We start from the raw sequence: 12,964 nt of genomic DNA on the forward strand, positions 1-12,964 counted from the left end.
GTTTGTGGCGCGCACTTTTTCTCAATTTAAAATGGCGAATACAGGAAGTATAATAGAAGAAACGGTTGACGTTTATACTCAGTTTCCTTACGAATTATTAGAAGACGATTGGGTTAAAGATCAGTGGGACAATGGATTTTTAAACAGTACTATTGAACTAACATCAACAATCGACCACGACCAACTGGATAACTTGTTAAAAGAAGCCGTTAACTTATGCCATTCGTGGATTAAGCGTTCTGAATGTTCGGATCAGAATCAAAGCAGTGATTTAAATGTAACTCTGTGGTCTACCCTTTTAGATAATAATATACAGTGGAAGAAACTGCTTGCTCTTATTTGTATGTTAACGCAGAGATCATCCTCGCATGGTTTTAATATTTCGGATAAAATCACCAGTTTAAATGCTTCTGGACTATATTTTGCTCTCTTAGCGATACCTGGTAGTAAAGCATTTAGAATTTATCATCCGAATCTATTTTCTTTGGCATTAACAGCTTTGCGTTTACCAAGAGCAAAAATATTATGTAGAAAAAGAGGTGTTCCAAAAGGAAAAACTAATCCTTCGAAAAAATCAAAACAAGATAATTCTGATTCGCAGTCTAAGGGACGCAGAAGAGAAAAAACAAATAATTTAGCCAATGAAGTTTTTACTCCCGAAGAATCCGACGATGGAAGTTCGGATAGGCAAAGCGATAAATTAGAAAATGATTTTGATGTTGAAGATGTTGATTATTTCGTTAACGTTCTTACTTCTGTTATGAAAGATTTTTTATATTTAATGGAAAATTTTTCGCTTAAAGACGATAAAAATTCTGTAGAGCAAATAATTCAAATTATGGTCGAATTTGTTAGATTAGATACAGAAAATTCAGTGATTTTATTTGATCAGAGATTTGAAGATACATATCATAAAAAGAAAAATGATTATCATGCAGTAGCATTTTATGCTTATAAAATTTTGCTAACGTTATGTAATCAATTGCACGGAGATAATATGCAAAATATTATCGGTATTTTTAAATATATAATGCCAAATATTTTAATGTCAGATGCTGGAGGTTTTCAAACAATTCCTCATAACATACAAATAGTGAAAGATCATTCTACATCGTTTATTTGTTACATAATTAAAAATTTTAAAGAAAATGCTATTAAAGGTGCTCGTATTCTTTTACAACAACTCTCTGTTCAAACAATAGATAAAGCTGAATTCAGGGCTAAAGTTTCTCAGGCAATTACTGTTGTTCTTAATTGTTTTCCATTGGAACCCTATGCTCAAATGGTAGAATGGTTTTTTAAATTAGTCAGACATGCAAAAGTTAACTATAGAGTATGTGCTTTGGAAATATTTTCACATTTACTTTCAGAACAGGAAAAAGAAATAATTGATGAGAGTTTACAATCTTTAAAATCTGTCCTATCTCATAAAAATATTATATATTCTATTCTTAGTAAATGTAATGATAAGGCACCATCTGTGAGAGCAAAAGCATTAACAATAGTAGCATCTCAGGCTCAAAAACTTGTGCATATATTAAATTCAAAAAAAAATTTAATACAGAATGATCAGAATCATAATGCAGGTAAAGAGGATCCTATGGATGAACAAGATGATGCTTTTATGCAGCAAGAATACGATGTCAAATCTGTAATGGAAATGCTTTTGAAAAGAGTAAAAGATACAAAAGTTAATGTAAGAAAAACTGCTATTCAAGTGATGGAAAAACTTCTATGTTTGGATAAATCATCTGTTAATGAGAAATATTTGCAGGTAAGAAAGAATATATAATAATAATAATAATTAAAAAATGAATTTGTATGCAAGTTGTATAATAAGTCTACATAGAAATATGTATTGATTTCATTTATGAGATTTGGATAAATTTGCAGTTTTTAGTTAATAGCAAAAGATTTTTAGATGAAATCCTTAGTTTTTACTTTTCCAATGTTATGCATACATAACAAAGAAAAGTATGGGAATCGTTTCAGATTTGACCCTCCAAGTTTTTAGACCTGTGAACCCAAAAATCACAAAAACTTCCATGGATGTGTGTTGCGTCTATTTCACTTAATATCTCAGGATGTGGTGAAGATAAAGAAATGAAATTTTGCATGGTAACTTGTATATAAGGGTCATTTATGCTATTAAATTTTGGTTGTGAAAGGCCAAGTGGATGGAAAGAGAGGGTGGTCATGTATATCATATCTTGTGAGGGGTCAGACTTAATGAAGATTTTACTTGTTAGCATATACAGTGTTTTATAAAATTTCATCTCTACCATCAAAATTAAGTCTTTTGTTATTTTATAATAATTAAAAATATATAAAGTTTTTATAACATTTTGTAACAGATGACACCACTTATAATTTTAGTTATTTATTTTGATTAATAATACAAATGTTATTTTTAAATAAAATCTCATGAAAGCCAGGAAAGTTACAACTTGTTGCTAGATTTTTATACTTTCCTGGCTCTGTTATATATAGCAGAGTATGATGATTGGTCAAAAAATGACCTCCAAGATTTACAATTTTACAGGGAGATTTGTGTATTATGGGGATTGATGCTATTAAATTTTGATGATTAAAGATTGATGGAATGGAATGGGTAGATTGTGTCATATCTTGAGTTGGGTTGGATGTAATGAAGACTTGTTGTTAGCATTTACAATGTTTTATAAAACCTATCCTATATAGCTGACTAATAAAAATGAGAAAATATAGTATATTCTCCTGGTACATATTTGAATTTTATAGATCTAAAATAAACATTGGATTTTATACAAAATTTTTATGACAACATAACATGTTTTGATGGTAATTTTGAATAAAAATAATTTTAATTAAGCTTTTTTTTCTTTTTACTTTTTATTTTTTTTTAAGCAATTAAAAAGATAGAATTATAAATATTTTTGCTCTAATATTTGCTCTTATTTTTTCATTAAATTTATTTTATTATGAAAATTTATGGATAATTTGAGTTATTTTTCACATAAGAAACAAAATTAGTATAAATATGTTTTTCTACTACATTCATTTTAAAATTGTTTATTTTATGTACTTAAGTTAAAAACAATGATTGAATTCAAAATTGAACTTTTTAATGCATATTTCACATGACTTGATTTGCTTTTTGCAGGTAATACAGGAACATTGTCGTGATCCTGCAGTTCTTGTTCGTAAACAAGCTCTTCATTCTTTAACTATTATATTTGAAACATATAAAGATTCTGATGTTACTCAACAATTTTGGATGAAAGGTGTTTTATGTCAGCTATTTGATGCTGAAGCATCTATTCAGGAGAAATGTTTGGATATGATAGATTGTATTTTATTTCAAAATTTGACAGTAACTTCTAATAATGTACTTCAACATGAAGTTGCATGGAAAATTTTAAATTTTATTGCATATGGAAAATATCAAGATTTTCAGCGTTACTTGCAGAAGGCTATTCATTTATTGGTCAAAAAAGGAAAAATAAAGTAAGATTTTTAAAAAAAACTTTTTTCTGTATATTAAATTAGTTTTTGCAATATATATATGTTACCGGCAAAGCCCGATTTTACACCAAACTAGTTTTGCCTAGGCCAAACTAGTTTAGAATTATTATTCAAGTATATTAATGGTTAAATATATTAATGGTTAATTTAAGTTCATTTTTAATTTTAGTTTGATTTTAAAAGTTATTTTTATTATTTTGTTTGAATTTTTGAAAATATTTTTGAAAGTGCATGTCTTAATAAAAAAAAAAAATACAAACTGATAAGTATTGATTATCTTATTTTTATTTTATAGTTTTGTACAAGTGTTGTGCCACTTCTAATCAATACCGTTTTTGGTTAATGTTACCCTAGGTATCGAAGATGGTGGCTTGTTTCCGATTCCAGCGATCAGAAGACAGGGAACAGTGGGGACGCACATTCTAACCTAACCTAACCTATTCTAATAAATTACCATAATTATTAGTAAGCAAATTATTAGAATAGGTTAGGTTAGGTTAGAACGTGCGTCCCCACTGTTCCCTGTCTTCTGATTGCTGAAATCGGAGACGAGCTGCCACCTTCGATACCTAGGGTAACATTAACCTCGCTTTTTATAATTAAGTAGACTATGTTTAAATAAATATTGTTCATCTAATTGATTGCCTTTTAATTTTATTTTAACCATTAATATACTTGAATAATAATTTTAAACTAGTTTGGCCTAGGCAAAACTAGTTTGGCGTAAAATCTGGTTTTGCTGGTAACATATATAATCAATGATTCTTATTACGTGTAAAAATCATTTTAGTATTATATTATTATAAGTAATATGAAAAATTAGTTTTGTGTTTATTTTATCAAAGCTTGAAATATTTAAAAAAAATTTTCATAAATATGTTTAAAAGATGTGGTAGACTATATTGTATCATACTGACATAATGCACTTTTTATTTTATTTGGTAATAAATTTCTAGAAAGTTAATTTAGTAGATGGAGAAGTAAATCGTTATAGTAAAAATGAAAACAAATATTCTTTATGTGATTTGTATGATAGTGATTTAACTTTACCAAAATATTATAAAGAAAAGCATCGTTACAAAAGACTATAAAATTTAGAACTGTCTTAAACATTATTATTGATCAAATGTTGTGTTGTTTCTTATTGAGGATATCAGATAAAAATTTATTGTAAAAAATTTAATACTACTACACTAATAAATAATTTACGAATATTTAATAGTTAATACAATTGCATTAAATTGCTTTTAAATGAATGAAATTCAACTAAAGGTAATTTATAATATAGGAAATATCAAATTTTAGACTAGTTGGTCTTAAAAGATAGAAAAAATTTATAGGCTACTGTCTTTAAAAGCTAGTTTTTTAAACAAATAAATGTTTTCAGCTTTTTTTACAAAGAAAAATTAAGAGATGTAAGATGGTGGAAAGACTGTTGTCTACACATTTCTGGAAGATGAGAGAATCTTTGTAAGAAAAAGTTATCCAGAATTGTATTTAGAGAGTTCATAGCATCTCTCAAACAAATTTTTAGCCAATCAATGACTGATTTTGATGTAGGCACTACCTGTCAAAGATGAGAGATGACTAGAATGTAGCTCTTGGAAGCTTCTGGCAGAAAATACTTTTAAAATTATTTGATGATATATAAAATGAATCATGAATTCAAAGATATTGAGCTGTTTGGAATCAAAAGTACAAAACTTATGTAATTCTCAAAAAGATAAGTAATGAAAGGAAACCTATATTAGTGTAAGATTGAATTTAATTTCTAGCAATAATATTTTTAAGAAATAAATAAAGTAATCTCTTAATGCACAGCAATTTGAAAATTTTTGGTATATTGAATGTTTAAAATTTTAATAACTATGTAAATTGGATCTTTTTTCATGAAACTTGTTTATTTTACTAAATGTTGTGTGTTGTATTTGTTTATGTAATTATGATTTATTTTCTAAATTGTTTTTCTTATGGTTTATGGGAATATGTTTATTTTGGAGAGACCAAATAGCCATTTGATGTTGCTGCCTGCAAAATAAGTATTTTAAAAAATGAAGAGAATTTCGTAACAATTAGACAAATTCCTAGAAATAGCATATGCATCTTAATGTTACAAATATTAGAAAATATATATTAAAAATTAGTGGGAGTCTAGACTTGTAGCAGAAATCCTAAATTGATAAGGTTCTTAATACTTTAATTAATAATTTGACTTATAGCATTAGAACTAGAGATGTTCATTTGTATAGTATAATATTACTGATTATTCTACAAGAGGACATTAGAGGTATCTGTTTTCTGTCTTATTGGGCTTATTGGTAGTTGAATTGTATTCTTCAGTGTACACAAAACTGTTATTAATAATTGAAGCCTCAACAACATTGTAGATGCATATGCAACAATTTAGAAATTAAATCACTATAGCAGACTTTATATTATATAAATGCAGGAAACTTATTGGTGTTCCAATTCAGAATTTGGGATCGTGAAATGCATATTGAATAAAAATTTCTTTTGCCAACTGACCTCTGTTTCCTGATTAAAACAGACTTGGTTACAAGACAAATTTGGATTTACCATTTGATAGTCTGAATTGGAACACCAGTTTTTTGCATTTATATTTTAGATGAGCTTTTTTTGTGACTGCTTGCATAAAAGTCTTTAAAACTTTGACTATCTATAAAGTTCTAGAGAAATTGAATTTAGCTAACAGAATAGAAATTTATGATATGTACGTACAACATTAAAAAGCACATTCAATAAATTCTTAATTTCCAGAAAAATCATAATTAGTTTGAGAATTTAAGCTAAGTAATAGATTTAATTGGTAGGCAGATAATGATTTTATTGAGAAAACGTTGTATGGGAAAGTTTTTTTATTAATGATGATCTTGTTCTTATAATAGTTATCACTTTCATTGCTTTGCAGTTCTCTATTTCATCATACATGACAACTTTTTTAACATATATGGTACTGGAATTTTTAAAAATAAGGAAAATGTTTTGTTATAAATATCAATTGCATCTCATTTTGACAATGATCTTCATTCATTTTATATTAATTATTTTTACAGATATTTTCTGTGACCAGTATATAATGAGATGATGTATGTTCTTTCAGAGGAATATGGATACACTATATATGGATTATATTTTTTTTAAACAAATTGAAAAAACTTTCATAAAAATTGTGCACAGTAAAAACCCCCACTGTCATAAATGTGCATACAGAAATTGCTTACACTGAAAAATGATGGCCGAGTGCTTACACTGAGGTTTCTTTATATGCAAATTTTCAAAACCAGAAATAGAGTTCTAGTGTTTCTTAGTGGTTTGCTTTTGGAACCAACCTTATCAGCAATACAGAATGATAATCAGTTTTAGAGTGATATGAGTGATATGCCTAAAGGAATTGCAGATGCTGCACTAAAACTTGTTTAGAAGTATGAATGTGGATTTTCTCAATGATGTATTGCTAGATTTAAATTTAATACAGTCAACAGTGCAGGGCATTCTTAAAAGATATGAAGAAACAGATAACATCTATCCTGGGACGGCACCAGGTTCTAAAGACGGCAAAAGTTCTAAACACTCTGATATATGACTGATTTAGCAGCATATGTTGAAGAATAGATAAACTTCTGTACAAGAATTCATTCTGTATGTAAGAGAAAGCCTTAATACAGAAATTTCTGAAATTACAATCTGCGGACACACATAAATAAATATAATTATTGATTGTACAGGTCTTGGAGTCACTTTTCTCACTTGTACCCACTTTTTTGAAGTATCCTCACTTTTCTCACCTTTCCTTGTCATTTTCCACTTTTTTGTCATTTCCACGTGCTTAATTAAGATGTGGTACCAATTAAAAATAATTTTAAAGCCAAATGATTTGCCGAATTATCAGACTATTGGACTAGAATTTGCTGGAAGAAAATACTCGGCCCTGAATGGAACTCAAAACCACAACTTCTGCTTAGTGTTGTTAGGTTATAGGAAACAAAAATTCCTTTCACGTATGTTAAAAGTCTTTCATGCACTTAAAAATTGCTCTCATTACAAATTCAGAAGCCAGTATTGAGTAAAGTTATGTACTCATGCCAAATTGTTGTTATTAGCCAAAATCTAGTTTTTCAGAGTTCCATTTCTGTCTATGGGGGATTAAAAATAAGTACAGTGGGTGATCGGTTAACAAACACAATCTGTTCCAAGACTGTTTAACCGATTATCAATTTACCATAGGTTTTTATGGGAACTTGATTAATTCATTCTGGAGACTCCAAAAAATAAAAAATATATACTTTTTTACTATGTTTATTAATATGTAATAGTAAAAATACATATATATGCAGTCTTGCATTTTTATTAGTCATGGAACTTCATTTTTTCCATTTGTGGGAGTTAAAGAATCTATCCAATGTCAATTGCTTTTCTCTTTTCTTCAGGATTTTTCAGAAGTAATTAATAGTATTGTAATTGTAGAGATGCCCAATCCCATTAACCTTATTCTGGTTTGGATGCCACTTGGATGACTGTTGTTCTGACATCCTCCCACTTCTTCAAAAGATCTTTAGTAGCAGATGTCAACATTGGTCCTCTGTTGTCTTCATCTTTTTCAAAAGAAAACACATCTTGCTGAGTTTCTTGGTATTCTTCATTTGAGAGTTCTTGGAGTTCTGTCATCAGATCAGTTTCAGTTTCCATTATGAGTTCTAAAATGCTCTTTATTTCTCAGATGTGATTTTCATTACTCCATTAGCAGCTTGAGACGTCTTGATATATCTTTCATTGCTAAGATTGTGTCTACTGTAGACCTGTTCAAGCCATACTGCCTAGCAACATCAGACATCTTGTACCCACTCTCTACCTTGGCTATTATCTCTTACTTGATTTCTACGGTGAGCACAATTCTTGACTCTCCTCTTTTTAGGCTTCATAATATTATCAGTTTTTTTTTTAAAATAAAAAGTTCAGAAAAGCACTTACAAAAATTCAGAGAACAGAAATCAACTAGCCCACAAAAAATTATTTAAATGAAAGGCCTGGATGAAATTCAAAATTTTTGGTATTAAAGCATTAACAAATATCTGATGGGACAGTTAAACTTTCACCTTTTGTAAATAAACCCCAACGAAAAACTTAACAAGTGCTTTTCAGACAGTCTTGCGAAGACTATAAAAAAATTATTTGTCAGAAAGGTAAACAAAAAGCTGGAATTACAGGGGAAAGTTTCAAAATTCAGAGGGATTCTATCTGATCGGTACTGGGTTGAGCATCGATGTTGACGTCTCCCGCACTCCAAAAGGTTTCGAATTGTTACCCAAAGACAAGGGAAAATCAATCTGTATTCGTTATTTTCCGTCGCTTCTTTTTATGTTTGTTCAGTAAAGTGTTTGTTGTCTGATCATAAAAATCTTTCGCGAAAGTGTTCGTTATCCAATTTGTTCACTATCCAAACTGTTCGTTAACTGATCACCTACTGTATTTTAAGCATTCCTATATTTTTGGCCGTTTTCTAAGAAAATCCCTAAAATCCCTTTGTAGGGGAAAACACACTATGCCGAGGGATTAATCTCTCAAGCTTGACAACACTGCTGCTGCTTCTAAATTTAAACTATATTATAATTTTTAAAATTAATACGAGATAGTGGCATAACCTCTCACCTCTAGACAAATTATTTCATTTCTGACCATTTAATTATTATTGTTATAGCCCAAGGCAGATCATTTGGTTTTAATTAACAATTGGTTTATGGAGTTGTTGTTTATAAGAATATTTTTACTTTATTTATCTTTAAATAATTTCATAAATGTGAGTTAAATAGAATAAAGTTATTTTAATGATTTCATAGCATATTGTTAACGTTTAAACCAGAAGAAAGTGAAATACATGCAACAGGTCAAGTTTTCTTAAAAGCAGCAAACAAAAAAAAACTGGAGAAGCCCATTAACAGCAAGAACATGAAAGAAGTATGGGCAGCACATGTAATGCTTGTTAGTGTTAAGTGTTCAAAAGCAAGAGGAATGAAAAAAAGAAGGAAGCTGAAATTATGCAGTGAATTTGAAATTTCACAGAAACTTGTAAATGAGGAGATGGTACTTAAAACTAATAAATAAACAATATTTAATATCAAAAGGAAACAAATGACAATTGATATATCCACCTGTTTTGCATATTTAGATCTTGATGAATTTATTGTTTCACCTTCAGTGCTAGTTTCAAGGACAATGGTAGAAATAAAATACTATATTTCATTGCAAATAGAAATTCACTGGCAATTGGTAATTTAAAATTTATTGACGCGAGTGCTTTTAAAATTTGGAGGACCAAAAAAGCATGATATATTCGAATCTGCGATATAACTAGTGGCTACTGTATTACAGTACAGTAGAGCATTGATTATCCGACCTCCAATTAACCAACTTATCGGTTAACCGACTGCGTTCTAGTCAGCAAATTCAAATGTTTGCTAGTGATGCGGCGCTACAACATTTGGTCATGTCTTGGCTATTTTAATATTATTTTTGTTAAATTTTTGCATGTTTAGCTGGCAGCACTGGCTCGACCATGAAAGAGAGGCTAGTATTTAAACCAGGCCTAATACACTATACTAATAATGTATTTTTTCATACTTTTCGGTTATCCAACTTTTCAGTTATCCAACCAACCCCAGTCCCCAATTAAGTTGGATAATCGATGCTCTACTGTATATACAGAAATTTTTAAAATGTATTTAACCATAACAGAATAAAAAGAAAAAACTTGTGCTGCTATTTTGCTGAGTTTTCCTTCCGTGTTTTCACTTTGTTTTGTCACTATTGCACTCACTTTTTACTCACTATTTCTGTATTTCAACTCACTTTACTCGCTTTTTTTGGAGGGAAAATGGCACTCTGTTGCCTGATTGTACAAAGTGAACAGAAAGCCATTCATCAGTGTATTTAATAAATGCAGACATGTTGCTTGGGCTAGGGATTGCTTAAAGTGGAGTACAACTGCACATTTTAAGAAAATTCTGAGGTCAGATGAACTTACATTTAAATTAAACACTGGGAAAAATTGAAGAAAAGTTATATGTATGAAAGAAGAAAGTAACAATTCATCTTATTATGCATGAAAGGTACAAAAATCTTTATCTTTCATGGTATGGGACTGCATGGCCATAGGTGAGGTATGAAAATTACATTTTAGTGAGGAAAATATTACCATATTTTCATGGATTGTCTGGCAGGTTTGTCTGTCTGGAGGAGACCACAAAATGAGATATTTCCCTATGTTTAAAAATTGGTGCTCTCCAGAAGGCGTGTAAAAAAAATGAAAGAAGTTATGTCATTTGGCATCTCACAGATGCCAGTTTTTATTCTAAAATTGTGAAACTTACAGCATTACATCAAAAACTATGATTATGTGTTTAATTTCTGCATTAATGAAAGCATCAATCCACTTAGAGCCTTTTTCTTATTTCTCATATTGTTAAACTACAAAAAGATGAATGTTTTCGATCAAAACGAGATTTTCAGGTCTACTTAAAAAATGGAATGTTAAAATGTTTAAAAATGCTTTTTAGAATGTTAATAAAATTTCAAAAGTAACAAATCTTTTGAACATATAAAATACAAAAAACAGTGAAGTACCAAAGTAACTACAGGAAAATTACAAGAAAATGTATAAAAAATAAACATTAAAAATCGATGTATCTGGAATATTATTTACGATGTCGCGATCCCTCCATGTGCTTGCATCATCGTTATTTCTATGTACCGGTGCATATAGTGTTTTCCGAGCCTGCAACATGCATTGATCTTCTTTAAAGTTAATATAGGCTAATGGCCTTTATTTTCAAAGTGGATTGATGATTTCATTAATAAGTTACTTTCCAGTCTATGTGAAGATATTTCTCTGTTGATTTCTGTATTTTATCATCAATCTAATGATGTGAAATACTTGTGGAATGTTGAAAGTGGTTTTTTTTAATGTTTGTTTTATTATAATTTGATCCAAAAATGCAAAAATAAACATCAAATTTTAGAAACTTGCTGTAAATTATCTCAACTTACACAGATAACATCTGTTATGTGTGAAATTTGAAAGAAAGGTATTATGTTTCAGGCTAGTACAGGTAAAACTTTATTACTTTTGTGGCTGATTGTCAGTATAGCCCACACTAACTACTACTACTACTACTACTACTACTACTACTACCACTACCACCACCACCACCACCACCAATAAGCTGCGAATTACCCTGTAAACAAAAACTCTTTTTGGTTGTAAGTCAGACAAATTACAATGTTACAATTTTATTGTACTTAAAAAAATGTTTTCTTTAACATTTATTTAACAATTTAGTTTTGTTAGATCTGATTAATTTTACTTTTTGTAGTTTGTTGCAGTTTAACTAGTATGTCTGTAATCCCAGGGTTTCCAGTGTGCTGGTGTCTCCTGGTTATGTGGCATGCTGGTCAATTTGTGAAAATACAGTAAGGCATGTGATTATATAGCAGTTCTTGAGCAGTATCTTTGCCCATCACGGAAAACTTTTCAGTAGCCAAGCTAGTGTGTTCCAACAAGACAATATGAGACTACATACTGCCAAGGAAATCAAAGTTTGCTTGAAATGAAGGTGTGTTTATGTAGTTTCTTGTCAGCAGTAAGCCCTGACCTTTCTCCATAGAAAATCTGAGAATATTAAGTGTAAAATCACTCAATGATGTCCCTCACTTTGACTTGTTTGTACACTATTCTGATCCAGGAATAGGAAAAAATTTGTGTAGAAATATTGGAAAAATTTGTTACTTCAATGTCCCAGCAACTTGCTTCTGATATTAAGCAAAAAGATGTTACAATTCCATGAAGTGTTGGAAAATAAATGTGAACAAACTTCAATGGTGTATATTGCAGGTTGGATTATTGATTTCACTCTTTTTTCTAATTTTGTTTTTTAAGCATAGTAAAAGTTTTAATACCAACATTGTATAATCATAATTTGTTTGAATAAATGTTATTTTCTTAATGATTTAACTTTATTTGTGTATATTTCTGCAGGTTTTTGTAACTGAATGAACTTCATTGATAATGGGTTTTTAATAGAAATTAAAAGATGATATAAACAAAATAAATATTCTGAAAAAATAATTAAATGTCAAGATCTCATTTAATCTCCCATTACTATTAGTTACAGTATGTTGCAATTCTATGGAATCATGGTAGTAGAACCTTCAACTAGGTCCTTTATATCTTTACAAGGATTCAAAAATATTTTTTGGAGGAAAACTAGTGAGATTTTTTAAAAATGAGATTAAATCCTTAAAAAGTATTAACTTTTTTAGTGAAATTAAATTTAAAGTATTTAATTTGTCAATCTTTTTAATGTCAATATGAAGTGATTTTTAAAATAAAGACAAAACAATATTATCTTAAAATTAAGTGTAAACTGTCTAGTATACACAACTTTTT

At 29.3% G+C, this 12,964-nt stretch overlaps 1 protein-coding gene across 1 annotated transcript in view; it reads left to right on the forward strand.

Annotated features, from left to right (window-relative positions):
- The window catches only part of LOC136975909 (condensin-2 complex subunit D3-L-like), a 46,767-nt gene continuing 33,803 nt past the window's right edge, over window positions 1–12,964 (forward strand). The window contains exons 1-2 of the mRNA XM_067271073.1: window positions 1–1,774; window positions 3,143–3,486. Of these exons, the coding sequence (XP_067127174.1) occupies window positions 32–1,774; window positions 3,143–3,486 (2,087 nt within the window). The 5' untranslated portion in view covers window positions 1–31. The remainder of the gene's footprint in view (window positions 1,775–3,142; window positions 3,487–12,964) is intronic.

The sequence above is a fragment of the Centruroides vittatus genome, unplaced genomic scaffold (genome assembly GCF_030686945.1).
Source record: "Centruroides vittatus isolate TY-2023 unplaced genomic scaffold, ASM3068694v2 contig_391, whole genome shotgun sequence".
NCBI lineage: Eukaryota > Metazoa > Arthropoda > Arachnida > Scorpiones > Buthidae > Centruroides > Centruroides vittatus.